Source organism: Patagioenas fasciata, chromosome 17 (genome assembly GCF_037038585.1).
Source record: "Patagioenas fasciata isolate bPatFas1 chromosome 17, bPatFas1.hap1, whole genome shotgun sequence".
Lineage (NCBI taxonomy): Eukaryota > Metazoa > Chordata > Aves > Columbiformes > Columbidae > Patagioenas > Patagioenas fasciata.
Window position 1 is genome coordinate 8,003,504 of NC_092536.1, and position 27,414 is coordinate 8,030,917.

At 38.8% G+C, this 27,414-nt stretch overlaps 1 protein-coding gene and 1 long non-coding RNA gene across 4 annotated transcripts in view; one reads left to right on the plus strand and one right to left on the minus strand.

Moving 5' to 3' along the window:
* Positions 1–14,357, plus strand: part of LOC136109366 (uncharacterized) — a 39,116-nt gene extending 24,759 nt beyond the window's left edge. The window contains exons 4-5 of one of the 3 annotated variants that reach the window (XR_011741737.1): positions 8,732–8,805; positions 13,577–14,357. This is a non-coding gene — a long non-coding RNA (uncharacterized lncRNA). Of the gene's footprint in view, positions 1–3,774; positions 8,441–8,731; positions 8,806–9,760; positions 13,171–13,576 lie in introns of those variants that run through there. The other 2 variants (XR_010652481.2, XR_010652482.2) reach the window with 2 other exon arrangements.
* Positions 1–27,414, minus strand: part of MAPK1 (mitogen-activated protein kinase 1) — a 36,643-nt gene that overhangs the window by 5,939 nt on the left and 3,290 nt on the right. The window contains exons 2-7 of the mRNA XM_065851972.2: positions 13,167–13,349; positions 11,295–11,484; positions 5,359–5,475; positions 3,513–3,627; positions 2,899–3,030; positions 691–800 (exon numbers count right to left, since the gene is read on the minus strand). Coding sequence (XP_065708044.1) covers positions 691–800; positions 2,899–3,030; positions 3,513–3,627; positions 5,359–5,475; positions 11,295–11,484; positions 13,167–13,349 — 847 coding nt within the window. The remainder of the gene's footprint in view (positions 1–690; positions 801–2,898; positions 3,031–3,512; positions 3,628–5,358; positions 5,476–11,294; positions 11,485–13,166; positions 13,350–27,414) is intronic.

The window sequence follows — 27,414 nt, forward strand, 5'->3', positions numbered from 1 at the left end:
GTTAATAATACTGTTCTGTGGAATTTCATGTAGTCCTTGTATGGGGAAAAAAAAATCTGAAAATGCACTTCAAAAAATATCTAATACTTCGCAGTCGTCAAGGAAGAACTCATTTTATTTGTCCTTTGTGCGCTTTATATATTAGCTTACCAAATTTTAAGTCAAACCATAGTAAGTAGCTACTCAAATCTAAACCACAAGTTAAAATATTTGTTAAAGGCTCATAACTTCATATCTACCTGAAGAAAAAATATCTGAAACATTTGAATTTCTCAGAATAAGCATACCCCTCCCTCAAGAAAAACTAGCTCATTTCCTTCGCCCCTACTTCTGCACCAAAAGTAACCTGATGTCTCAGAATTTTATGCTAAACTACAGCAAGCTCAGATTGAGGGGTTGTAACTGCATAATCTGATGGCAAACTCCGTTATTCTCCACCTTCATCTCAGACGCTATGAAACAAGAACATAGTGAGCCAAGAAGTTCCATTCTCAGCAGAGTACACCTTAGCGTCTATTTATTGCATTGCGTCTCCAAAAGGTTGTAGACCAAGAAATACAAAAATTTGGTAAATTGATGCAATTAATTCTTCAACTCCATTAGAGCAGCAGAAACACTGTCCTTAAACTAATGAAGAGAATAACCCATTACATCATTTCATCACCATTGACATTTTAACAATGTCTTTACCTCATCACTTGGATCATAATACTGCTCCAGATATGGATGGGCTAAAGCTTGCTCCACTTCAATCCGCTTGTGAGGATTAAAGGTCAACATTTTATCCAACAAATCAAGTGCTAAGAGAAAAAAAGTGAGCAAGAGTTTAATACACATCCTAAAGCACAAAAGCCATGTAAACACCAATATTACACAGAAAATACACTCTGCACTAAGTTTTGCACTAATTTCAATTTACAGCTGGAATTCCCCAGCTATAGTAGCAGCAACAGAAGCAGCTGATTCCTCCCTGTAACTTGGGCAGAGTCTCCTCGCTCACCCATCTCATCAGCTCCTTGGCTACAGATGCCTCTGGCACCATCTGCTGTAAAGGAGGTAAAACCCTCATAACGGCTCTTCTAGTGTCAGAATGGAGGTCAAGTGAAGAAATGCATAAAACCCCACAGTAGAATCTGGTTTTAGCTACAGTAGAAATGGAAGAGATCAGGATTTTTCTTCACTCAAATAGATGCTTTGGATTTTTGTGCCAAAAATCCAAACCAAGATGGAGCTTTTCTGAGATGAGTAAGTAATCACAAATATGTTCTTATTCTGAAAAGAAAACTTGGCTGTTTACTGACAAAAATATCATCCAGAAGTCATTAGGAGTTCCAGATCATCACAATGAACTGTTCCAGCAAAACTGGCTGCCCAGAAGATACTCTCCAGCTAAGATACAATTATATTCATATTCATGACATTCAGGCAAAATCTGTTGAAGACAAGTCATAAAGTATCCATAGAGAACTTGAGGATCCAGTAAGACAGAGAGCGAGGTCTGACGAAATTCTGTACAAATGTTACAGGTCAGAGTTACTGCAATTGTTCAACTACTTCGACTGTAACCCATTTTCCTTTTCCAAGGAAAAACCCAGAATTATTATAGCAAGAAGCCTAAAGATACCTGCAGTATATCCTGAATTCCATTCCATTTCTTTTCCTCACCACATAATTCATGACACAGAACTTAACTAGAGGCTTCTTACTGCAGCAAAGTAGCTGTAGCTTTGCATCAGGATGAGATGCGTGCCCAGCACTGCAGAAGAGACAGGCCCTAGCACTGCATTCAATGGCACCTTGAAAAGCTGCAAACTTGCACAGCAGTTAACATCAAATATTTTGATGCAGTTTTCTCAACACTGGAAACTCACATGCTTGCTCCATGCTAAAGTGTGTCCCGGACAATGCTTTCACTGAAATGATTGACAAACAGCTTTTTGAAAAACTGCTGTCAAAGCTACTCAAGATGAGAAGGCGTTGCAGAAACCGTGCAAACCGCACGTTCCCCTGGCAGCTCAGCACAGCAGCGCGGCTACAGCTGCAGCCATCAGGAGCCCACGGTAAAAATTCTCACATTGATAAGCACTATTATAAAAGCAGAATAAATCACTGCTGTTTCTCCCAACGGTAAGGATAATCAGCTCTACACAGTTCCATCTGCAGAAATCACCTTTACATGGCAGTTCAGTACCTGATCATTTTCACTAAAAGTAAATTATCATATCAGTTTAAAAAAATAAGTGACTTATGGTTGTGTCAGAGCGAGTAAAAGAGCACTGGGCTGTGAACACACCCACCCCTGAACTGCATGAAGCAGAATGTAAAAGGCAAAAAAAAGTCATATTTACCCTTTACTAAAGCCTCATTAAGAAAGGTAACAATTATTATATTCCTTGTTTTTATAACTCCTGCTCCACTTATCGTAACTGAATTTTTTAACCCATTAAATGTTAAGCTGTCATACTGCCTAAGGCCCCACACTTGGATTGAAATTATCCTGTTTGATCTGCACAGACTATACTGAGTTTGGCAATAAGCAGCTTTCTCATATCCCGTTTTAGAAACAAAGATTTGTTTGATGCCTGTGTCAAAATCCGATGCCTGTGTCCAGTACCTGAGAAGTGGATCGTGCTTTCAAAGACAGTAACAAGACTTACGTTTTACATGTAAATTAAAGATCAAACACCACAACATGTAATCTTAAGAGTAACTAAAAATTGCTTTAAAAATATAAGCTAGTATGAGGGTTCCACGCTGGTTTCTGATTAGATTTATACAGCTGTTTTAACGGACCTGCACGTTCTATTTCCAATATAGATCAATTTTTATGGTGCATTACTTTTGGGGCTCATTTCCCTTTCTGAAGATGTGATACAATGTGATAAAAGGATAAAATACCTTTGGGGTCAGCGTTTGGAAACAGCCTGTTCCATGGTACCTTATTTTTGTGTGGTAGAGAAAGCAAGTAGTTTCTGGCCTTTAAATTTATTATACAATTCAAATCTTCTTGGGAAGGGGATCCAAGTATACCTAAAAAAATACAAACAGTACTGCATTCTATGAAAAGCACATTAAAACAGTTATATCACATTGCTAAAACTCTACATTAAAACTGCTGGGAAGATTTTAGACTAAATGCTTTAAGAGTATAGAGTATCTTGGATTTCTTTAAAAAACCTTTACTAAAAAGGTTTAAGTTGTTTTTTTTCTTGTAAACAAACAAGTGCATTTGAGTTTCCTAATGATCAGTAATCTGTTTAAAAGATAAAATTAAGTGGTCTATCTACAGATATTTTTTTAAAAATTGGTCTGGACCTAATAGTACATTTAAGCTTTTTTTTTTTTAATAAATTGGTAAATATCCTCTAGTTGGCCCCAAATCAACAATTTGTTGTAGAAATCACTGCAGAAATACCAACAGGGAACAGATGTTACTCCTGCAGATCCCTACATTGTTCGTTGACCAAGAAGAGAAAGACGGACGTGGAAATGCCACTTTCTACAAAGCTCACCAAGGATGTGGTTAAGTTGGTCAAGGTAGTGTTTTCCTGGAAAGATGGGTCTGTTGGAGAGCATCTCTGCCAGAATACAGCCTACTGACCAGATGTCAATAGACTTGGTGTAACCCTGCAAGGAAAACAAAACCACATTCTTGTCAAATGAATTTTTGCATCATTGCAGCAACGTGTTACTTCAGTAAATTTTGAAAGTTCATGCAAATCTTTTTTTTTAGATGAGTCACGCTTGTTCACGCTGTTTGATTTTTCTCTACAGAATGAAATCATTAAGAACTGTATATCAAAACCACTACTTCGAAGGGGGAGCAAGAGCTGAAGTATGCAAGTGAAGCTTTTCTGAGAGGATTCTCTAAGTTTAGCTCAACGTATTACCAACTGCAAAGTTTTGAGAGTCCCTAATTTTACCGCAAATTTACACTAACAAATTTTGGAAACAAGCTATTCTTCTTAATTCTGTAGCTCCTAACAGTATGCTAAACACATGTGAAAAGTGCCATCCTTCTTCCTAACAGGATCTAAATACTACACCAGCAAGCAGCCTTCAGTGTCCAAGGGGTGAAAGGGCAAACCAGCTTGGTTTTTAGCTGGTATGTAAAACACAACAGCAAGTAAGTAGTAAAGATGATGTGAGAAGGCCAACAATAGTGCATGTGATATATGAAGAATGGAAGCAATGGCCATATTTTCATGTGTATGGAAAATCTGTGTTAGCCATGAGAAAAGCATTACCAGTGCCTGGGTAAGGCAGGGGCGGTTCAGCTCAGGAGCCCCTGTTTTCCCCCAGCAGGGAGCTGCCAACAACTGCTCCTACAGTAACGCTGAATCCACAGCACCTCAGAGCTGGCTTCTCAGGACCCCATCACTTGACTGTTTGTTTTCAAGGCACTGTAATTCTAAAAAGAATCACCGTACAGGCCAGGAAAATTCTAAGTTGGCCACCTCTTAAGAAACACACAAAAATATTTTCTTGTAAAAGCTGCTGATGGATATCCAGAAGTAAGGTTAAGTTGTGCTGTGTTTATGGCCTCAACATGAGTTTAAAATACAAAAAGCAGAAAAAAACCAACCTTGATTGGTCAGATGAGTATTTTCTAGAAGCACATTTGACACACTATTGCCACAACAAATAAAACAACCACCAGTGAAGCTGTAATCCTACAGAAACAGTCTTTGAGGAATTTAAAAACAGACACAGATGTCACATAGGTATTTTGCAAGTAAGTGTAAGGCTGTAGAAACTAATACAAAGGTTATGAAAGATATCCATTGCTCACACCATACAGGGACCAGATACACCTTAAAACAGCCACAGAAGAACGTAAGAATAATTCCAAGTATAAAAAAACCCAAATCAAACAAAACCAGAACAATAACACAAAGGGATTATTTCATTAACACTATGGGAATGCAATTAAGATTGGCACATAATCATCACATGCCTTCAGAATTAGATTCATTCTCATTATACTTTCTAAATCAAGATGTCAAGATAATATTAAGGCAACATTTGCAAGCCTTGATGAAGACGGTAGTAAAATGCTCTCATTGCCAGTACTTCTGCCCTGTTCTGTGGAGGAGCATTTGATGTAAAGACGTCTTGTGACTGGCAAAGAACTTGACACATGGGAACTCGCACACGATTACTCAGCTGTAGTAGCCAATAATTGTATCTGGAATCACAAAGTTATTGCGAGCCAGTAGCTACACTGCAAATCCTTTGCTGCATTTTCTCAAGGCTCTGCATGAGTGAGCCTAAAAACATGGGGGGGTGGAAGCAAACCTGGTACTCACAGGTGAATGACCAGCAACAGAAGCACCAGAGCAGCGCTGTGGTTCTCACCTTAGAATTCAGCATGATTTCAGGAGCCCTGTACCAACGCGTGGCCACGTATTCTGTCAAGAATCCTGTGTGATCATGATCTGGATCTGCAACACGAGCCAGTCCAAAGTCACAAATCTGGTTTTAAAGAAATTTAAAAAAAAGGCATGTTAGACATTAGACATACAGCTTCCAATACCACAACATTACCAATTCACTGCTCCTCAACACATGATGTAACACCTACAAATGTGGGGATGGTAACCTGTATTTATAGAAACAAATCACTGTGCAAACCTTAAGAAACATGTTTTGGATATAAACGCAAAGAATATCAGATTAGACCATGCAGGGGCCAGGCAAAATAAGCCGTTTGGGAAAAAAAGTTGTTCCTGTGCACAACTGATGTTGCACTTAACACCTTCTCTGCCAGATAAGTGGCAAAATACATTGCTCCAACCTGTTATTGGGAATTTACCAGAAAACGGAAGGAGATTAAGATTTCCAGAAAACAAAATTACTAACACATTTGTAGCAAAGTTCAATACAATTTTTTACAAGAGCTACCATCATAAATGCATCTCTACACAAGATCCCATCCAATCATGAGATAGTGGTAGAGCAGAGAGATTGTAGGTGCTGAATAAAGCATGAGTTCAAAAAAATCAAACCAAAAACAAACAAACCAACAACAACAAACCCAAATGCCATGCAAGAAAATATTTTTCAGCCTTGTATCAGGAAAATAGTTTTATCTAACCATGGAAAGAAAAATAAACTCTGATCTAGACTAGTGAGTTCCTTATTCTGGTATGGAGGCTCTAGGGCTTTCAAAGCTATTGAGTGCCCTCTCTCCAGAGAGAAACTAAGAATACTCAAAATGTGAAGAAACAGAGTGTTCTAGAGAACAGCAGCTGTTCCTTTCTTACCTTCCAGAAGGTACATGGCAGGAGACACATTCATACGCTTTTGCTACCACTAAGCAAATACCAGTTTATGATAATGATCAACTTCCACTCAAAGTGTATTTGCATGAAAGAGTATGTACTCTCAGAAAAACAAGGCATCAAATGTAGGAGTAGCAAACAGGAGGTTCCGCTGATGCATACATCTTATAATAGTTTACTCTTTGATAGTTGTGTACACTGATTATATTAAAAATGTGAAGTAATAATATATTGTAGTCAATCAAAACGGTAATGGATAATCCTGCCAGAAGCCTCACAGTACCTTGCCAACCTACTCCTTTATTTTCCTGGAAGGACAAGCCTGTGAAACAATTGACAGATCAGTTCAGAGTGATTCAGCCCACTAAAAGCTGCATCTGAAAGACAAGATTCAGCAGCTGACTGTAAACAGAGGGACTGAGGAAAAGGCCGTTATGAAATTCATAAGCCAGGCTGCATGAGATGACTCCTCTGATTTTAGCTATGTATTAACAAAAAACAAAAAAACACCAAACACAACACAACAAAACCAAAACACAAACAACAAAAACCCACAACCTAAGTCCTTAGAAAACAAAACCAAAAAGAACCCTTTTAAGCACGTCAAGGTTCTCCCTGGCTACAGAAACAGAACAGCTTCCTTGTGTGCAATTAGCAGCTTACATAAAGAGAATCAGTGCAAGTAATCAGAAGAGACTCCTGTGAAGACAGAGGCGAAGAAACTGTAGAGGAAAGCTTCATGCACTTCAGAAAATAATTATGCAGGCAGACAAAACTGTTGCAACCTCTTCCTCCTCACCTCAGAAAAAAGCTAGATAAGGCTACAGGCAAGGGGACTTGTGCAGAATTATACTATTACACATAAGCAAAGTGCTACGATTTGTTATTACTAAGAAAAAACACAGACACTCACTCTCTGATCCACAGTGAGGGGAAAGGACAGAATTAAAGAAGGTGCCTGTGAATCTTTCAATTCAAGTAGAAAAATGCACATGGAATAGAAAGGAAGATTAATGATCAAGAGAGCTCATTAAAATGACAAAAAGCCCCTGCTGACTAGAGCAGAAACAGGTTAAGCAGAAAAGAAGAAACACCATTAGTGAGAAAGACATCGAGGCTGAAGCTGCAAGAAAAGAGGCTTCTGGCCGTTGGCAGCGCTCTCAGCAGCTGCAGCGCTGCCCAGGAGCACCAGCAGGACAAAGGAGGAGCTGGAGAGGTCACAGTTCTGCCTCAGGTCCTGGATGCGAGGGACAAAGCGCAGAGACTGACCATACCCTGCTGAGGGCAGACACTGCTTGTCCTGTGGCAACAGAGTGCGTTTAACGAAACAGCCACCCTGTTTAGGGAAAACAAATAAATCCAAGTCCACTATTCCTGTTCAAAAAATAATTGATAAAAGTCAAAGCACGAGAAGAAGGCAGGCTTCTCAATCAGAACTGAAACAGAAGAAGAATCTGTGAAAGCAACATAATGACAGGCAACATTTTCTTGGCATTTTGACATAACAGAGAATAAAGAACTGCATAATGAAAGACCCAGGTATGTCAGTCAGTGCTTCATGCCTTGGAGAGACAGAAGAGATGCTACTAAGAGAGAAGGAATTACTTCCCCACTATATAAGTAAATAAATAAAATGCCAGCATCTTATTTATACATTCAGCTTCCTCTTCTCAAAAACAATGTTCTTGTAATCAGCATCAAGTATGTTTTTATTTTTGTTAAGCAGATATAACTTAAAATTGGATGAAGCTACCAAGCAGGTGGGAACATTTATGAGGATCACGTACATACTACCATTTACTAAGCAAATTAATTGTCACCCAACAGTGCAACTAATACACTGAAATATTTGAAGCTGTATCATTAAGTAGTCTGTGCATGTATATATGCGTATAAAAGGAAAAGGAGAGGCTTCCGTTAAGTTTAGTTGTTAATGATGCTAGTTGAAACGGCTGTGTCTCTAAAGTAATTGGTGAAACCCTGAAACAAACAACTTGCAGTTTTTCCTCAAAAAAAATCCCTCTCTCATCACCTTCCTTTCAAGCCTATCAAGGTATTAATATCTAACAATTCTTGGATGTTTAATACTTGGAAGTATCCACTATGTAGATAGAAAATCACAACTTATAAATAATATTGATACAGTGTATTAATGTTTTAACCAACTCAAAGAGATAGATTCTCAGCTAGAGTGGTACACTGAAAACACTGCAATATACTAGTTGAGAATCTGTTTGAAATAACTTTGACCTCATTTTCTGAAATATTAATGCCACTAGCCTAGGAAAATTACACAGTCATGATTGTTTATGCAACTTAGTCAATTTACAAAACTGCGAAAGAGGCCCAATTGTTGTATGAAAGCATGTGAAAATATTTCTAAAAATGTTAGATACTATTTTAGAGTATATTCCAGCCGGTGGTATGTACATTAATCTCATTCACAGCCAAGATGCCAGACTGGAAAAGAGAAGACCGGGGTTTTTATTGCCCAGGACTCTCACAGGACGGAGATCCCAAGGTAGTAGTTTTCATGTATTCTCAAATCTAATCTTTCACTGAAAATACATAACAAGAGACAGTAGTTAAGTAAAAATTATGTACTTTCACAAGTTTTCGTTCTCCATGTGGTAAAACACATTTAAGGTGTCATTTAAGTCCATAGCATAGCCTAAGGAAACTAACAGCTTTAGGTTCTGCACTTCCGCCCTGAGCCTTCAGCTGCTTCGGAGAAGCAACAGGGTTCACAGACAAATTGTGTCAATAGAGACTCCTACATTTCCTTCCTGGCAATGGAGTCTCTGATCCAGGAGTCAAGATCATGTTTAAGGGAGAAGAAAGAAAGAGCTCTTGTTATAACCTGTAGGACTCTGAGCTCCAGAAAAGATGAACAGCTCTCTTATAACACCATTAAAGAAAGAAGCCAACAGCATTACCACTGAAGATGAACATAAAATCACACTTTTGGAAGAAAGTAAGTGGTTCATTTTCACAGTATGCTGTGGTTTGAGTTTATGTGCAATAACCAAATTAGTAAGCATGCACACGTACAGAGCTAACACACAGACTTGCAGAACGGCCCCAGAAGAAACGAGTTAGTACAAGTTCAGCATTCATCAAGCCCTAACATGTACTAGTTTTCTCTCCAATTCTGTTGTTTAAACTTTAGATGCGGTATTAATACAAAACCAGAGTTCCCTTTAGGTTATGAAAAAGCATATGCTCTGTCATACAGACTACCGCATTCTGCACCAGGCAGCACATATTGCAGCCACGTGCCGTTTTTATAACCTTACAAAGCAACAGAAACAATACTCACTAAGGTCATATAGTATTATTTTGCCATACAGCGAGCTTACCGTCTTTTTCATTACTGTCTTACTTCTGTTAAAACACTGCCTTTTATTGTATTATTGCCTTTAAATGCACATAACACAGAGCTACACTCAAACTGTTCTGTTCTGCTTCTGTCGCAGTCATCGTAGATTTTACTCCACTTCTTTCACGAAGGGGTTAATGCCTCGAAGGGATTTGATGTAATAACAGCTGCTGAAATCCCATGGCAGGAGTCAGAGGTGACCAGTCCAGCAGTACCATGCATTAAGAAACGCTGACAAGTAGCAGTGGGAATGTAAAGCAAACTGACCATGCAGCCAGTTTTTAGAATGGACCAGCGTATGAACAGCAAGGACTTTTCTGGGAATTGTGACAAACTTGTACAGCCAGCAACTGGTTTACATTTTGAAGAGTGTATTTTTTTAAACAAGAACACTAGAGCTACTATAAAAGACAAAGTGTAATTAAGTGCAACACAGCGTGCAACAAACACAGTTGTACCACATCGGATCAGAGTAACCTTCGTAATCTCGCTCCATCAGTGACCAACAGCAAATACGTAACATAACGTGTCAAAGGGAACGTAACAGTGCTGCTCTGCCAGTCCCATCCTCCATGGATTGGCCAGCATGGGACTGTAAAACCAGAGGCAGCTTTCAACAGCTTTGTCTTCTGCTAATTTGGTTGGTGTTTTAAGTCACATTATCTGTAATATCTACAGTGCTCTATGGTACCAAATTCCACAGTTCAAGAATACTGCAAGGTAACTACTATGTCCTTTCACTCTGAGCATTTTCTTCCCTCCACCTCAGCCTTTTTGGCAGGTAAAGACACTGAACAACTGTTCTCTATTCACCCTCCCTATGCCACTAACAATTTTATCAAATTCTACTGTGTTCTTTCTTTCCCTCAAGCAGTATTTTCCAGCAGAGATCCTGATAAGGAGGGAAGTACTTTGAAGCCCTGGTCTCCTCATTTTAAAAAGATATCATAGGGAGAAGTGTGATAATTATGATCACACAGAACCGAAAACTCCAAAACAACAGAAAGCTGTAGAATGGCATGTTTTCTATTTTATTCTCTATTTCTGTTCTGATTCTTCACACGTCGTTTGCTTTCCTGAACGCTACTAAGCATTGAGCTGACATTTTCCAAGACGCATAACAGCTCTAAGATCATCCTGGTGTAGTATCAGCCAGTACAGAGCCCAGCGCTGGAAATGTAAATTAGGAATGCGCTGTCTCTCCAAGTAATTGCTGCACATTTAATCAGCACTGAATTTCACATGCCATTTTAGTTGCCCACTAATATGAAGTCCTTTTCCAACACCAAACAATTAACATTTTAAACACAAAGAAACCAAGACCTGAAATATATAGTTTTGAGTTTCCTTTCTAGGCAAACATAACTCTGCTTCAGACAAGTACTTTCACCCAGCTTTCAAAGAGGCTGTTTCAAAGTCAGCCTCCAGATGGAAACAGTGATGCACTCATTAAAATAGCATAACAGTGAGTTCTTAGTCACTCAAATCTTAATAATTATTTTATCAAAACCAATAATGTTTTGGCAATCTTTCCAGGATAAAAAGCACGTTACTCTCCAGTAACACCCATGTGTATAGCAGGCAGATTATGAAGACCCTGGAAGCAAAATTTCTAAGAAATTTCAACTGACCTTGAGATCACAAGTGGTGTTAAGCAGCAAATTCGAAGGTTTGAGGTCACGATGAAGCACATTGGCTGAATGGATATATTTTAACCCTCTCAGAATCTGGTAAAGGAAATAACAAATGTGGTCGTTGCTGAGGTGTTGAGTCTTTAGGAGCTTGTAAAGATCTGTCTCCATAAGATCTTGCACAATGTATCTGTCAGGCATCAGATGTAAGGCAGCAAAACAAATGTGGTGCCATCTTAGATATCAACATACAGTACGAGATGAAACTTCTGTAACAATTTGTCTGTTTCACAACAATTATGAATCTATGTAGCTGTTTCTTCCTTTATGAGTTCTGATTCAAATCAATCTTGTTACATGATGCAGCCCTTTATAAAATTAAGAGGCATCAGCACATGCTCCTCTCCAACTAATCATCATAAACCTCTATTTCTTTACACTAAAGCCTGATTTTTATTGGAATCTTAACATGATCAGATTCCTATCCCGCTTGCCAGGAAATAAAAGACTGCTTTTTACTTTAATGAGTAATAAACTTCCGAGATACTTGCTTTTAGTTGCATAAAAGCATGAAGGTAGAAGATCTGATCATTTCTGGTCAGGCTTCTATGCCACTGCTCCACTTCAAAGATGTGGCTGTTGTTCTCCTTTACTATATATTTATTATGCTACATCGAACACAACAGTCCTTTGCTTACCAAAATGAAATCTAGTATTTTCAATCATATTTTTTTTTCCCCTAAGATTGGAATGAATATAACAAAAAGGTGGTGGCTGCTTTTCTGCTTTGGCAGGAGTAAGTAAAATCTTCTTCTCTTTTAATTCAATTTGGCTGCAAAACCCCTGGGGTGTAGTTCCACGATCACTTTTCACCAAAATAGGATTTTGTGAAAACACCCTACTATTGCCATTCTAGTTGGGTATTCCCATCCTGTCCTCTGGGCATTCAGACTGGAGCACACAACCAGGACATCATTCCATGGGCAGCATCCACTTACATTAGTCAAAATGGCTGCAGAAATGCAGGCTCAGAATCCCACGTAAGACCAATTGAACTCAAATAATATACTGATAATTTACGAAGTGAAAACATCTGACCTAGATTCAATTCCATTTCTGCCTGCTTTATGCCTTTTGTTGGGCATAGACCCACAAAACCCATAGGAACCAATGAATATGGACTCCAGGAAATTAAGCTGGTTGACTCTAAACTGTGCTTTGTATCTCAAGCAGAGTCTCTCAGCTAAGACTTCATACACAAGACATCCACATGAAGTCACCTACACAAGCCAGGTTTCTCATGAAAGATCAATTAGTATAACAAAAAGGCCAGATTTGTATATATTAATCCAGCATGTTTACCTGCCTGTGTGCAGTTGGGACTTTTCACACATGCAGGCAGCTCTGCACAACCAGGGGCTGTATTTCACTCCTCCCCCCCCAACATGTAGCCATCCTATTCTTTAAGAAAATTTTAGACAATTATAGCAGAGTCTGGCCATTTTATTTTATCCTCAGAGCAATCAGATAGTTCTAACAATAGCTCTATCAAGAGCAAATATATTTTTAGGATTAAGTGGCTAAACTAAATCATCTCTACAATGTTGAGTTCTTTGGCTTGAAACATAGGAATTACCTTTTTTTTTCCTGAAAAAGAACAAACAAAACTAGTGTTCACCTACATATCAAATCTAGCTGTACATCTATAAAGTCATCAATCACCATGAACTTCCCTTTCAATTTTCAATAATAGAAGCCAAATTTTATTAAAATCTAGTAAGGAAGAAGATGAAAAGGGAGAAATAATCAAAACACAGAAGGCGGTAACCATCACTAACATTGCAGAATAACTTCAGAATTTTGGAAGGATACACATCTTTCATTTGTTCAATAGTTGGAGCTCGGATAATGTCATTTATTCCAATAATATTCTCATGTCTGAAGCGCAGTAGGATCTTAATCTCTCTCAGAGTTCTCTGGCAGTACGTCTGATGCTCAAAAGGGCTGATTTTCTTTATAGCAACTCGAACTTTGTTGACGTTATCATAGGCAGAACTAGAAGAGAATCAAGAACATTAGTTATAAGGAATATTAAATTAATTCAATTCAGAAAGCTAGAATGTGAATTCAACTGAATATGGGGGTAGTGCATTTGTTTTACATTTATTTTTATGAAATTAAGAGAGGTGACAGTGGCACATATCTTTTAATCTGGTGAACAGACAAGACTGTTGTTGTATTACCAGCATGATCATGTATCTACAAGTCATTATCTTTCCCAGCTGACTTAGAGTCTGCTGATTCTTGGACACCTGAACAAAGAAAGAAGAATTCATCTTCTTTATCAGCCCTGTGGAACAAACAAGTTTGAGTCTTTTTCTATGTGCTGTAATCAATAAGTTGTTTGAGACAAGGAGTTCATCTTGAGTTAACCCATTCACTTGAGGGTGCAGAAAAACCTTCAGAATTCATCTTTCAACCAGCAGAATCCCACATTCTGTGTCTAACTCCTGCAAGTAATCCAGCTGCCGCAACCTTTTGCCACTCCATTGAGCCACACTAGTTGCATCTCCACGAAGAACAGATATTGAAGAACAAAAGGGATGGCGAATTTGTGAAAACACCTTTCCGAGTACAATTCCAAAGATACAGCAACAGAGAAAGGCTGTACCAGACTACGCACATGAAGCAAAAGCAAGCAGCAGGACGAGGAGGCAACCCGTGAGTGTGACCCACATGAACAAACACGCTGGCTGCTGCATTTCCAGTGCTGTGAGCTCAGCAGCTCAGAACGCATTCCTGGCTATACCAATAAAGCAGCATTTCTGTTTGAAATGCCTACACATTTATGAAGAATACCACAGCCTAAGCCATGTAAAAAGGCTCAGTAAAACATATATAATTTTCTAAAATTTGGACTCAGGTCGTTATTTAGTAAAAATGTTATGAATCCTTACAAATTTTAGGATGTTTTCTATGGTCTTGCTTATACGAATGACAAAGCATCTCATTATAATAACTTCTCTTTATATTGAAAGTATATGGTAATTAAAAAAATAGAATTTAAAGGTGTGTATATGATTCTTGTTCCTTTCGAATGTATTTTTATTCACTACTGTATTGTTTGGAAATCAACAAATAAGCTTACACTTAAACATTTCTGTTAGTGTCAACTATTTCATATAAAAATTTACACACGCTAGCCAAACAGGCTTTACATTCCACCAATTTTCTATAATCGAGTCCCAGAACATTCTTTGAAACCTTCTTAACTGGCCTCACTCTGCTGAGACGGCCAGGTATCTGGTGACTGCGTAAATCAAAGAAATATGAAAATCCAATAAGAAAAGGAGACCTAAAATGAATTCAGATACCTGGCCACGTCGAGGTTCTTCTACCACTAAGCAGATTTATGGTGCAGTGAGGTGGTTTTGACACAGCACTGTTACCACTGTATGCAAGTGCTTAACATTTCTCACTTTCATTATTAAAAATGACGGAGAAGTTGTGCCACCAGTAAGATCTCCATACAGCCCATGCATTTGTAGCGACATTTTTTTTGCATGATTTTCCTGCAGAATCACTCTGTAACTCCGGTCCATAACCACAGATCAACTGCACAATTTATTTGCCTCTAGAAGCAATGAACTCAAATGCTTCACAAGGTGCTTTGAAATTCCACATGCTAAGAGCAAGTGTTCGTTACAACTGTTGCTATTACATATGCATAGATAACATAATAGCAGTTCTTAAGTCCCAGAATAGATAATAATAAAGTGCCATAAGTGGAACTTGGCATAGGCTTCAAGAGCACTTCGTCTTCAGTAATTTTCTTAGTTAATCACCTGTGGTGTTTACAATATACCAGTAAGGTAAGTCACAAGCAGAAAACAGAATCAGAAATACTTCTGATGCACGAACCACCTGTATTTGAGAAAGAAAATAAAAGATTCCTATGGACTATTTTAGCCTTATAAACAAACCTCCTACCTCCTTCTTTGTATTGACTTCAGCATATTTTTTCCCTCACAATACAGAATCTTACCTCCTTTCAGAGTACTGGACACGAGCAGCTATGCAGAGCAGAAAAAGGCAAAATGCCAACATTTACTAATGGATGCTGCTTAAATAAAAGTTTCTAATCTCTTACAATATTTGGTAATTCTCCAAGTTATTGCTTCTCACGCAAAGGTTGGTTATTGATGAAAAATATGCATCTTCCCGTGTACAGATTCAATGAACTTGGATCCATCAATTAAATATACCAAGATTTGCTCCCTGGTAGCTGTTCCACATATGCTTCTTAAAGTGTTTTCTTAGCAAAAGGTTTATGCAGTTATTTAAAAAAGGATGGGTAACTTTGCTTTCAGATGGTTCAACTACAAAACACATGATTTGGTGTGGGGAAAAAGCTGACTATTTGCAGTAAAGATGCAATCAGTTTCCTCTCCACTGTACATTCTGCATACAGTCATTTCTCTGTGGGTATCAGATCTCACCACACCAGTGTAGCTAAGCATGCATTGCTGTTACCACTGCAAAGCCTCAGCCAAGGAGAGCAAAACCAAAATATCACCTACTTGAAACATTAATGGAACACTGGATTTCTTTCTGTTGTCACACTTTCTGAAATATGAGCCTTTCTGTAACTTGATTAAGCGTATGAAATATTATCTCAATTCCTATGAACAAGAAGCTAATAATATAAGTAGTTAGTACACTTGCTTATGCATAATTTAAATATCATGCATAATATAGGTACACAGAGAATCTGTATTAAAGTTGACACCATTTCACATTCTCAGTCACAGCCCTCAAAGCAAATATGGCTTTGAGTAAACCCTTTAGAAAGAATGTGCTTTTTCAATTTGACGCATGCTACAGAAAACTGTAAAAGCTACATACATATCACAACAAACTTCAGTAGAACTGAAGAGTAGTGTGTTCATATGCACATATGCTACAATCAGACACATATTTGGACTATGAAACCAGATAGCAATATCTGTTTCACTACCTAGGAAACACCATAAACTAACAAAATCAGGTCAGACCAAACTGTTTCCTAAAGCATTTCCTGTCTCCATCCAACCAGCATCTACCATCAACACCAGATTTACCCACCACTCTCCAGAACTCTGCTGCAGAAATACGCTGCACACAGTGTCATGTGCAGTGTTCACAAATAAAACAACTACTAAAAGTGCAAATCCAAACCCTCGATGCTTTAACTCACTGCAGTTAATATAACAGCTTATCACTTAACGCAGGATTCATCTTGCTTAGCCTTAGCTAGAATTAGAGATCTAATTTTACAACTAATAATCACCCATGCTCCCCCTACAGACCAAAAAGGAATAGCTCTGCATATACATCCCATCCACCACCCTACACATTCTAAATTTAGATTATTTGCATTCTGGAAGTGCTGTCCCAGTGTGCACAGTCTAACCTCATTGTCTACACTTTCAGCTTCTACTAAATCTCACAACAACTGTTGATATTTTCCCAGGACTCCTTCTAAAGGCAAGAACTTTCTATTATCTAGACTTTTTTTTCTAGAGAAGATACAAATCTGTGAAGTGGGAATAACAGTTCACATACTAACAACTTTTAGAGTACTAATTTATAGATTTTAGTTTCTAATCATTAACCACATGTACCAATCATTGCACACAGAACTTTCCTTCAACAGCCTGCATGTTACTCACATTATGATTAATCCAGTTATTGACATTTTAAATATTCAAAATGAATATTTGAATGATATGCAGCTTCACAAGCTGATGCAACCATTCAGCTGTGAGTGCTATTTATCTGTAATGTGATAAATTTAAACATAGATTTTGCAAGTGCCCAGTTCTAGTATACGCAACATTATTGCTATTTCAAGCTGGGGTTACCATCCTGAGACAACCTGCAACAGCACCATTATTTACATACTTTTAAGACATCGCATGAAAATCAATGCAAGGCCTAGCAGCACAGTTTATAATTCCTAATATTAAGGTTTTTGTAAATATATAAGGAAGATTTGACATGTAAAACATCTTTCACAGACGTACAAAATAAATACAAGATGTACAAAAAAAATACGAGCACTTATAACCAAGAAGTTGTACCTCACAACTTCTCAAGCCAGCGTTTTAGCCTCCTCTTGCTCCGGTACCATCTTCCTTCTGAAAAAAACAAGCCCCAGGTGGGGCTGCTTCCAAATGCAATGACCAGAAAGTGCAAGGCGGTCTCCAAGCAGCCTGCAGAAAACTGCACACTGACTGCTCAGCGGAACCTCTGACATGTAGCCTCTCTCCCATTCATTCCTCCTGGAGGAACGAAAGCTTTTCACCAGACAGAATGGGACAAGCGCCAAAACTCAGCTCCTTCTACCCACAATGGCTGCTGCATGTTCTTCCATCCATTTCGATTCTTCACGTTTCATTTTGGAGCAGAACTGGAACAAGTGAGAGCACGCTGCAGCTGCGGGAGGAAGGGAGCCAGCTCCTGGCAAGAGTTACACCCCACAGAGTGCTGTTTCTTCATAGAATCATTGAAAAACAACCACCTGCTCTGTGGGCACCCCCATCCTCAGCACACTCCTGTGGCACGCGGCTGGAAGGCTCACCCCACCATGGGATGTTCTTCCAGCACTTCAGGATTATTCACCTTACGGCTGTTCTACAGGCTGCTCTCAGCACATGCATACATACACATTAAAATACACGATCCTACCAGCAAACATCCTAATTACAACTCTAAATAAAAGACTGATTTGAAGTTTAAAAGGGATGTTTCATCAGTAGCTTTGTGTTGCCGTGGAAACAAGATTCCAAGGGCATATCCAGGGATAAGAGTCTTTCTGAAATATTGAATAATTCTGCTTGCAACCAGGAGAGGAGAGGCAAAAATAATTCCCAGCAAACAAGCTGATCTATGAAGATCTTTAATCTCTCCGTTCAGTCTACATTTAGCTCAATCACGGACATTTCTACAACATGCTGACGTTTATCAAGTTACAGTGCATATAGCTTAAATTTATTAAGACTGCTGTAAAAAAGACTCGCAGTATTATGATGTAGTAATAACCAGCAGTACCATAACAGACTGCTCACTATGATTTTTGGGGGTGGGGGAAAGTAGGAAGGTAGTGCTATGGGTGCTGATTTGTGGAGGGGACTGTATGGTTTTAGTTTGGTTTGTGTTTTATTTTAATCAGATATTAACCCTTTCCGATTCTTCAGAATAATTAGTTTCTGCTTCTAGATGGTTAAAATACAGGGAGTAGCTACAGTGTATTATTCTTTTACCAAAAAAACTGGAAAAGGGATAAAAGTAGTCAAACACAGTTTCATATTTGAAGACATTCAGTAATGTGCCATTTTTATACCACTGAATATATTTTTTGTCCCCAACTGTAAACACGTATGGTTACTAGAAGTATGTGTACTTTGTCTCATTTATTCATAATATTTTTGAAGATAAATAAGTATACTATTCATTAGACCTCTTTTATTAGCACTAACTTACTGAATCAGCACCTGGTTTTAAGAGGAATAGGTACCTATTCATATTAAGACATACTTGCCTTGTTTTAACAGACCTGAGTTTATGGAAAGACAACCCATGTCTAGCTCAGAGTTTTTGTTTTGATTTACTAGCTTTCTCTAGAATTGCTTCTCAGTAATGGAACATCTCCCAGGCTTCCCAGCTGTGAATTCAGGAAAAAAGCTAATCAAACAAGGGCATCTTAATAAACTTTTGCTTTGCTCCATTAAAGTTTTAGTTTTACAGACTAACTCCTACTATGTAGGAAAATTAGTAGATCCATGAAAATGGAGAGCTAAATATTAGGTTATAAAAAACAAACAAACAAAAACAAAAAACCCCACCCAAAACAAAAAACCAACACCACACACACAAAAAAACAAAGCAAGCCCAACAAACCTCAGCCTTAAGGGTCTAGTTGCTTTTCAAGCTACAAAAAGATTATAATAACTTTAAGAACATCAGCACCATGTACTTTTTCATCTTACCCAGACAAAAGTCAAGTAAGTTGTAATTCCGCACTCTTATCTATTGCTATGCTACAGAGACTTCCCATTGATTGTTAAAAAAATAGCTGTATGTATTATCTTCTCGGTCTTTAGGAAACATGCATAAGCACTACTAGCCTATAATCATAGAATTGCTTAGGTTGGAAAAAACTTTTAAGGCCATCAAGTCCAACCATAAACCAGCACTGCCAAGCCCACCACTAAACCATGTCCCTAAGCACCACATCTACCTGACTTTTAAACCCTTCCAGGGATGGTGACTCCACCACTTCCCTGGGCAGCCTGTTCCAACGCCTGACACCCCTTTCCAAGAAGAAATCTTTCCCAATATCCAATCTAAATCTCCTCTAGTGCAACTTGAGGTCATTTCTTCCCATCTTATCACTTGTTACTTGGGAGAGGAGACCAACATCCTCCATGCTACAACCTCCTTTCAGGTAGTAGTAGACAGTGAGAAGGTCTACAGAGGTTCTACAGGTTAAATAATCCCAGGTCCCTCAGCCACTCCCACCACACTTGTGCTCCAACCCCTTCCCCAGCTCTGTTCCCTTCTCTGAACTTGCTCCAGCACCTCAAGGGCTTTCTTGTCATGAGAGGCCCAAAACTGACTCCGGGATTCGAGGTTTGGCCTCCCCAATGCCCAGCACAGGGGGACAGTCACTGCCCTGGTCCTGCTGGCCACACCACTCCTGATACAAGCCAGGATGCTGTTGGCCTTTTTGGCCACTTTGTCACTCTTCTGGCTGATGTTCAGACAGCTGTCAGTCAACACCCCCAGATCCCTCTCTGCCAGGCACTTTCCAGCGACTCTTCCCTGAGCCTGTAGCGCTGCCTGGGGTTGTTATGACCCAAGTGCAGGACCCGGCACTTGACCTTGTTAAACCTCATAGAATCGGCCTCAGCCCAACAAACCAGCCGGTCCAGATCCCTCTGTATGGCCATCCTACCCTCCAGCAGATCAACACTCACACCCAATCTGGTATCATCTGCAAACTTACTGAGGGCACACTCAATATCCTTGATAAAGAGATTAAACAGAACTGGCCCCAGGACCAGACACTGAAACTCACCTGGCAATTTTTTAATTTTTGTTTTTATTTTCCAACCAGGGTCCCTTCCAATCCCTAACATTCTGTGATTCTGTGTGATTCAGGGGGAAAATAAATCTAATTTCTAAACCGGTGTCCGTTATCACAAGTCCATAGCGAGGTGCCCAAGTAATCAATGCAGACTGCTCCATCATGCTTTTAGTTAACTTCTGAAGCTTACTGTGTGAAAATGTAGCTGCATTGCCTTCACCTTCACCACCTACTTTTTCAGTCCCCTCTCTCTCATAACATTCACTATCAATCCTAGTATTAAAGATTGCTGGCATAATTATGGCAACTCTTTCCACCCATGACAAATGTGAATAATTACTCATAAATGTTATTAACTCTTTGGCAGTTTCTGATCTGCTACAGGTTATTGCCCTTCACACCACAAATTTTTAAGGCACGTTTGTAACCTCCTATAGGAAATTCGTTTTCATATATCTACTCAAATGATTCTAACAGGTTACAAAAGCATTATTTTATTTTTCAGTATTTGAAAAGGAAAATCTGATGGAACCTTCCAAAGCATTACAATTTTAAACTATTTACTATGCACATAATAAAGATTTAATAATTTAATTCCTTAGATCATTCCTAGTATTTTGAAAATAAAGAGTTAGTCATGCAAAATGGAGCCTGTTAAATCACTTTCGCCAGAAACTCGGTCAATTCATAATCCAGGGTGTGGCAGAGCAGATGATTTGTGCTTTGTTAGCACCTACTAAGCAGAACTATGGAAAACAGCAATTCCAGAAATACACTTTAATATCTAGTATTAGAAAAATATTAGCCATTTCACCCAAGGTTCTGTATTGTTTGTCATTTAACTTCATGGTGTTTTGATCAATCCTACTTGCTCAAAAAAAAACCAATCTGAGTCTCTTCTAATATGTATTTTTCTTTCTATACCTTTAGCTGTGAAGCTCCGTGACTTCAAATTGCCATATATGCCTGCTTTATTTTATGGTACTTCAGTTCAAGTTAGTCTTCAGAAAACAGACAACTTTTACATAGTCTATTTTTTCCACTTCTTGCCTTCCCACTTAGCTTCCCCATTTTAGAGGTTTACAGGTTCTCCACTGCCAATATTTCCTTCAATAGCATCTATGCCAAATTTAACATTTAGGCAAACTTAACTGTTACATTTCAAGGCCCTTTTCCTATCTGCAAAATAAAACCTCCATTCCAAAAGCACCCATCGCTTTTGATAAGATATTATGATATTAAGTATCACTAGTTTTCTTCTCTCTATATAAACTTAAAGACAACTCCTGTGGGAATCAATTTCAGGCTAAAATTGTAAGAGCTCAACAACATCTGAGCCAACCTAAGGGCTGCATGAATTAAAAGGAGCGGTTGCGGCTCCCTCTCCTTTTTGTGCTTGACAACACTGCTCCTTTCTCACTTTTTTGCTTGGAGTGGTTGCTTTCTTTGTGCCAGTTCAGAGAACTAAAGCAGCTCAAAGTCAAAGCAGCTTATGAACAGGAACAGTAAAGAAGTCTTTACCTGCATATTCCCGTTCCCCTCCTGCGTCAGCACTAGCACTCGATGGGTTTTGTGTCAGTCACATCAACTTACCACCTTTACATTTTACTTTTTATGAAGTAACTTCACCTAAACCAGCTTCCCACCACAGCTAACTCTACAGCTCTATAAGCACCAGCACAAGAGCGGAGGAAGGAATGACCCGACGCGAGGCACAGAAGGAAAGGTTGCTCCTTTAGAAGCACGACAGTCCGAGATCAGCACAAATCAGTCATGGAAACCACAGTGTAAGCGTTGAGGTCCCACTGTCATGAAAGCTCAACCTCCACACGAGCTGATGAAGCACCAGCTTCCTCCTCCTGTGCTTATGGCTTCTCAAGAGGCAACAAAAAGCCACCAAGACAGCAATGGTGGGTCAGTTCCACAAGCAGTGTTACTCCAGAGTCAAGGAAACAACTGCTGCCAGCAGAGCAGCACTATGAATGTGTGCAGGAAACATTGTCCTTTCCTAGAGAGAGGGGAGAGAGCTGGGAGTGAAACCTCATTAACAAATCTCCCAGTGTGGTTTACTCTTCTGTCTAATAATGTTCTAATTTGACTTCAATCCCTAATCAGCTTTAGAAAAAGGAAAAAATCCATACAATTACGATATTTTTTCAGGAATTAGCTTATTTGATTCCACGCTACATAAATCTTCAAAAGAGACAGTTCACAGTATTCCACTCCAATGGAAAATAAATAAAACACTGAACAAGATCATCCATGGATACTTAGAGAGGTTTTCCTAAACCTGTAGAAAAATCAGTGCAAAATGAAAACTATCACAAAGCACCAGAGAAAGCAAGCTCTACTATCCACCTTACCATGGCCAGTTCAGTACTCCGCTTGCAAAACAAGACAAACAAAAACCTAAACCACCAGCACTGACGGTGCATCTCACCACTATCAGAAGTTACTTCCCTTCAGTATCCGCTTACAAGGCATGTTTTGCATGTTTCTTCTATCTTTTTAAAAGCATGCTAACAGTAAACTCTAGCCCCTCAACATACTAACAGTTGTGTTTTGTTCAGGCAGGGTATCGGCATTAAGACACGTCAGCTCCCGTAACTAAAAGGAAGATATTCCACAATTATGAAACACTCAGAAAAATCCAACATAAAAGGCATCCTGAATGTCATTTGGAGTACTTTGCACCATCCAAATCCCAATCAAATTGGCCAAATTCTGGACTGAAGCGGTTTCAGAAGTATCGATTTGCAGTGCTCAAGTGACTTCAAGTTTTACGCAGGACACATCAGCAATATTTGGGGGAGCAAATTGCCTTCTCTCCAAACAACTGAGAAGGCACTGCAGTAACAGCTGCTAATTTTAAGGAAAACTGCAAAGCGAAGTAATTGCATATTATAAACTGTAAGTCTAATTGCAAGTTGCTGGTACTTAAAACGTACCCACACCACAGGCGAATTACTTTCTACAATGTAACAAAAACTCTCATTTGCATTCCAATCACCACAGAGTATTCCAGTATTCTATGAAAATTCTCTTAAAATACAAAAGAAGAACCTCTAAGAGAAGAGATCTTCTGTTAACAGAACTTAGGCCATTGTGATATTAGGTACTGGTAAACAAGATAAATAGTGAAAACACTTGCACAACTCCACTAAAAACTGGACTGTCACGGAAGATTCTGCCCAAATCTAATAGAACAATATTTCTATTCAAGCCTTTCTTCAAGCCATCTGTCTATATATACACACACACAAACTGTTTCATCCACTGTTAACCTAACACTGCCAAGTCCACCATCAATGGTAAGTAGATATCAATTATAAGAAAATAATCTCATCAAATAACCCCCATTTGAATGACATTTATTACTAACTGAATCTTATTAATCTACCTGGTAGAAGCTGATAAAGCAATGCATATTTGGCTTTCAATGTACCTTGCAAAAATATGAGTTTGATAATAGCTTCTTTACATGCCCAAAAGTTTTAATAACATAAAGGAAAATAAGTTCCCTTCTGAAAAGGAGATTCATTCCAAAGCAAACAACTCTCTTTAACTAACAATTACTAGAATCTAGGTTTTACACAAATAAACCATCTGAAACAAACTACGCTTTGCTGCATTTCACATATACTATTAATTTAATTTACCTTACGAAACAGTATAATTGTACTCTAGAATATGTTTATGGCTCCATATGCTTCATTTGAGTGATTTGGAAATCAAAATCAATTACAATTGAAATAGTTTAATAAAATGTTATGGGGTTTGTTTGTTTGTTTGTTTTTCAGACATTATGTGAAAAGTTCCTAAAATACCTCACTTTAAGTGCAAGTAAAAGTATTGTCTAGATTAGCAGAACAACATCCAGCTTCATCCATGAGCAGCACCTGCCCACAGCCAAGAAAACTAACCATGGACTGGGCTGGGTTATTAAGTGTGTAGCCAGCAGGTCAAGAAAAGTGATTACTGTTGTGAGGCCACATCTGGAATTCTGTGTTTGGTTTTCCTCTCTCCCAGTACTGGAGCAAGTCCAGCAGAAAACCATGAGGATGCACAGTGGGCTGAAGGACCTGACATAAAAGAAAAAAAATAGAGGAAACTGGATTTCTATAGGCTAGGAGGGAAAAAAAAAAAAAAAAAAAAAAAAGGGTGGCTGGGCAGAAAGCATCTAATTGCTGGTTTAAGCTACATAAAGGGAGATACAGAGAAAACTGACCCAGACACTTCTCAGAGGTACAGTACAGAGGACAAGAGGTGACCATCAAGTTGCATCAAGGGAAACTCTCATGTTCTTAAGGGCAAAAATTCCACTGGTTTAACACTAGAACCAGAAGTTGCCCAGAGATGTTGTGGAATCTCCACCCAGAAGACTTTGGAAATATTGAGTGGACAAGTTGAGCAACCTGATCTAATTTTGACATCAGCCCTGCTTTGAGTAGGAGGTTGGACTACATGACCTCAGGAAGTCCCTTTCAACCTACATTATGCTGTGAAAGATTCCATAGCAAGATGTCATAAAATATTTTTATGAAATATCCAACTGATCAATAAATTTCATCACTAGATCATAGCTGAAAGCTATGACAAAGTATCAACATAAAAAGCATTAAAAAATTACTATGTTGGCAAAGTACTAGTTTTCAAATCAAGTTAAGCTGTTCATCTACTCCATTGGTAAGTATTAAATCCTCTGTGGGCTGTAGATCCCCACACCTAAACAGGGAGCTCACTGAACAGAGCCTGGTGCCCTACAAATACACATTTCTCATCTCCAGAGTACCAATAAATCCATCTGTGAAACTGGGGCATCTGTCACATCTCTTTGGACAAGTCAGACTTCTCATACGTGACCTCCTGATACAGCCTCTTCTTCAGCTGAGCAGCATACAGGATTTCTTCACTGCAGCAAAATACCTATTTTTAAGAAACGTGTAGAAACTTTCCATCTCTAAGACCTCTACCATCAGGCTTAAAAAAATAACACAAGTTATCCCTATCTGTTTCTGTGGGCTGGACCAGGCTATGTTAAGAAAATGTGTATTTATTTATAAAATGCAAGTGCCCCTGAGCTGCACCCCTCAACTCTTAAGCTAACATCCCATTACTTTGGGTGGACAGGAGAAGCTGCTACCTCTCATCTTCCATAAATCTCACAGACAGTTCTGATACAACCAGAGTGAGCAAGTAGCTGCTGTCCCATCCCTGCCACCTGCTGCACAGCTTGGGGACCTCCTGTCGCATCCCAGGGGAGAGAGGGAAAAGCAGCTCTAATAGCTCCTTTCGTGTTTCCACCTCAGATTAAACAAGCTTGGGTGACTGAAGGGAAACACTGACCTGGACCTCCTCCCCAGGGGACAGAAGCTGATAAGGACCCACCAATTACACTCCCTGATAAGAACGATCTGTCGGGGTTGGCTAACTTGTATCAGCTCCCCATCTTCCTCATGACAAAGACTAGAACATGTTAATTACTGGGTATGGACACCCATAACCAACCCGCGCTCCCTAAAAGCACATATAAATAGGAACATCAATCTCTATACTTGCTCTATCATTACAGCATACTTTGTCCGTATCAGTGCAATGGTTAACAGAAAAAAAACTTACAGGCTGTTTCTGATCCTTGCCACAGAGCAGCCCGCCCACCTGACCCTCACAGGGATGCAAATGCTACCTTTTTGTGTAATGTTGGGCAGTCTCAAAAGAAAATATTACACAATCATCAAGCTCATCAAGTTTTCTATTTTCATCTTTTAATATCTACACCTTGCAGATCATTCTATCCCTGTTTTTTTTCTGTTTCAAGCCTCTTCATGAACACACTTCTCAGATTTCATTTTAAATTATCCATCCTCTACAAGTAGGGCTCTTCTGTGAGACAGCAGAAAGGAGCAGAACTTTGAAAAAACTACTACCAAATGTTTTAAAATATTATTTTCACTATTACTTTAAAGTAAGTCCCTCTATTGACTACCTTAACTTCTAATATCACTCTTCTATAGCACATCAGTAACACTAAGATGTCTTTGTAACAACAGTCAAATTCAGGCCAAGAAATGCAAGATTTGAGCTTCAAGTTTGTTTTCTTCCAACTGCATTCATGTTTATTACTTATATGCAGTTATTCACAGCAGTAATAATACTTCACATTCACATAAGCCTGATTATAAAAAGGACTTCCAAAACCCAGAATATAAACCAACATCCCTATCACAATCCCATTCATAATTTCTTTCCCAAATGCTGACTTGTTTTAAGCTGTCAAATGATCATCCTTACCAAATTTCCGCTGACCAACTTGATGAAGAGCAATTCACACCAGAAATCTAAAGCTCGACACAATCCTATTTTTTTGCTGTGTCAGTGTGTTTTAAGTATGGCCTGTTAACAGTTTTTTGTTCGTTTGTTTTTTAAGAAGAAAAAAAAAAGCCCACACACATTTGGGAAGGAGGAGACAATCCCACAAACCTTTCACACTTTATTGTGTCTGAAAGGCAGCTCTGAAATTTTCAGACTTCGTGTGAAAGTCATTCCCAGCTGACTCTGAGGTTGATAATCCCCTATCACTGAAAGAAAGGGCAAGTTACATGAAGGGCTTCCCACCAAAGCCCTTCAAAACAACTCTCAAGCAAAAGAGAAAGGGAAGAGAAAAAAAATAAACACAACATTTGCATATATTTGGATAAATTAATTCAGAATAACAAACATGACTGTATGACTAAATTGCTCAAAGACAGTCCTGCAGTACTGGAAAGTACTGAAGACTGTGGCTAAAACTTGGTTTGCTCTGTGGTCATCCCCTAGTTTCACAAGCAGAAATACTGAAAACAACAGGTTAGAAAGGAACACTGACATGGCTATCCACTTATTAACTTCTTCACCTCCAGCAACAAAATTTCCAAGTAAGATGCAAGCCTGTATCAAAAAGGATGAACAATTTTGGCAGAGTTTAACTGGAGGACATTAAGAGGGGGGTTT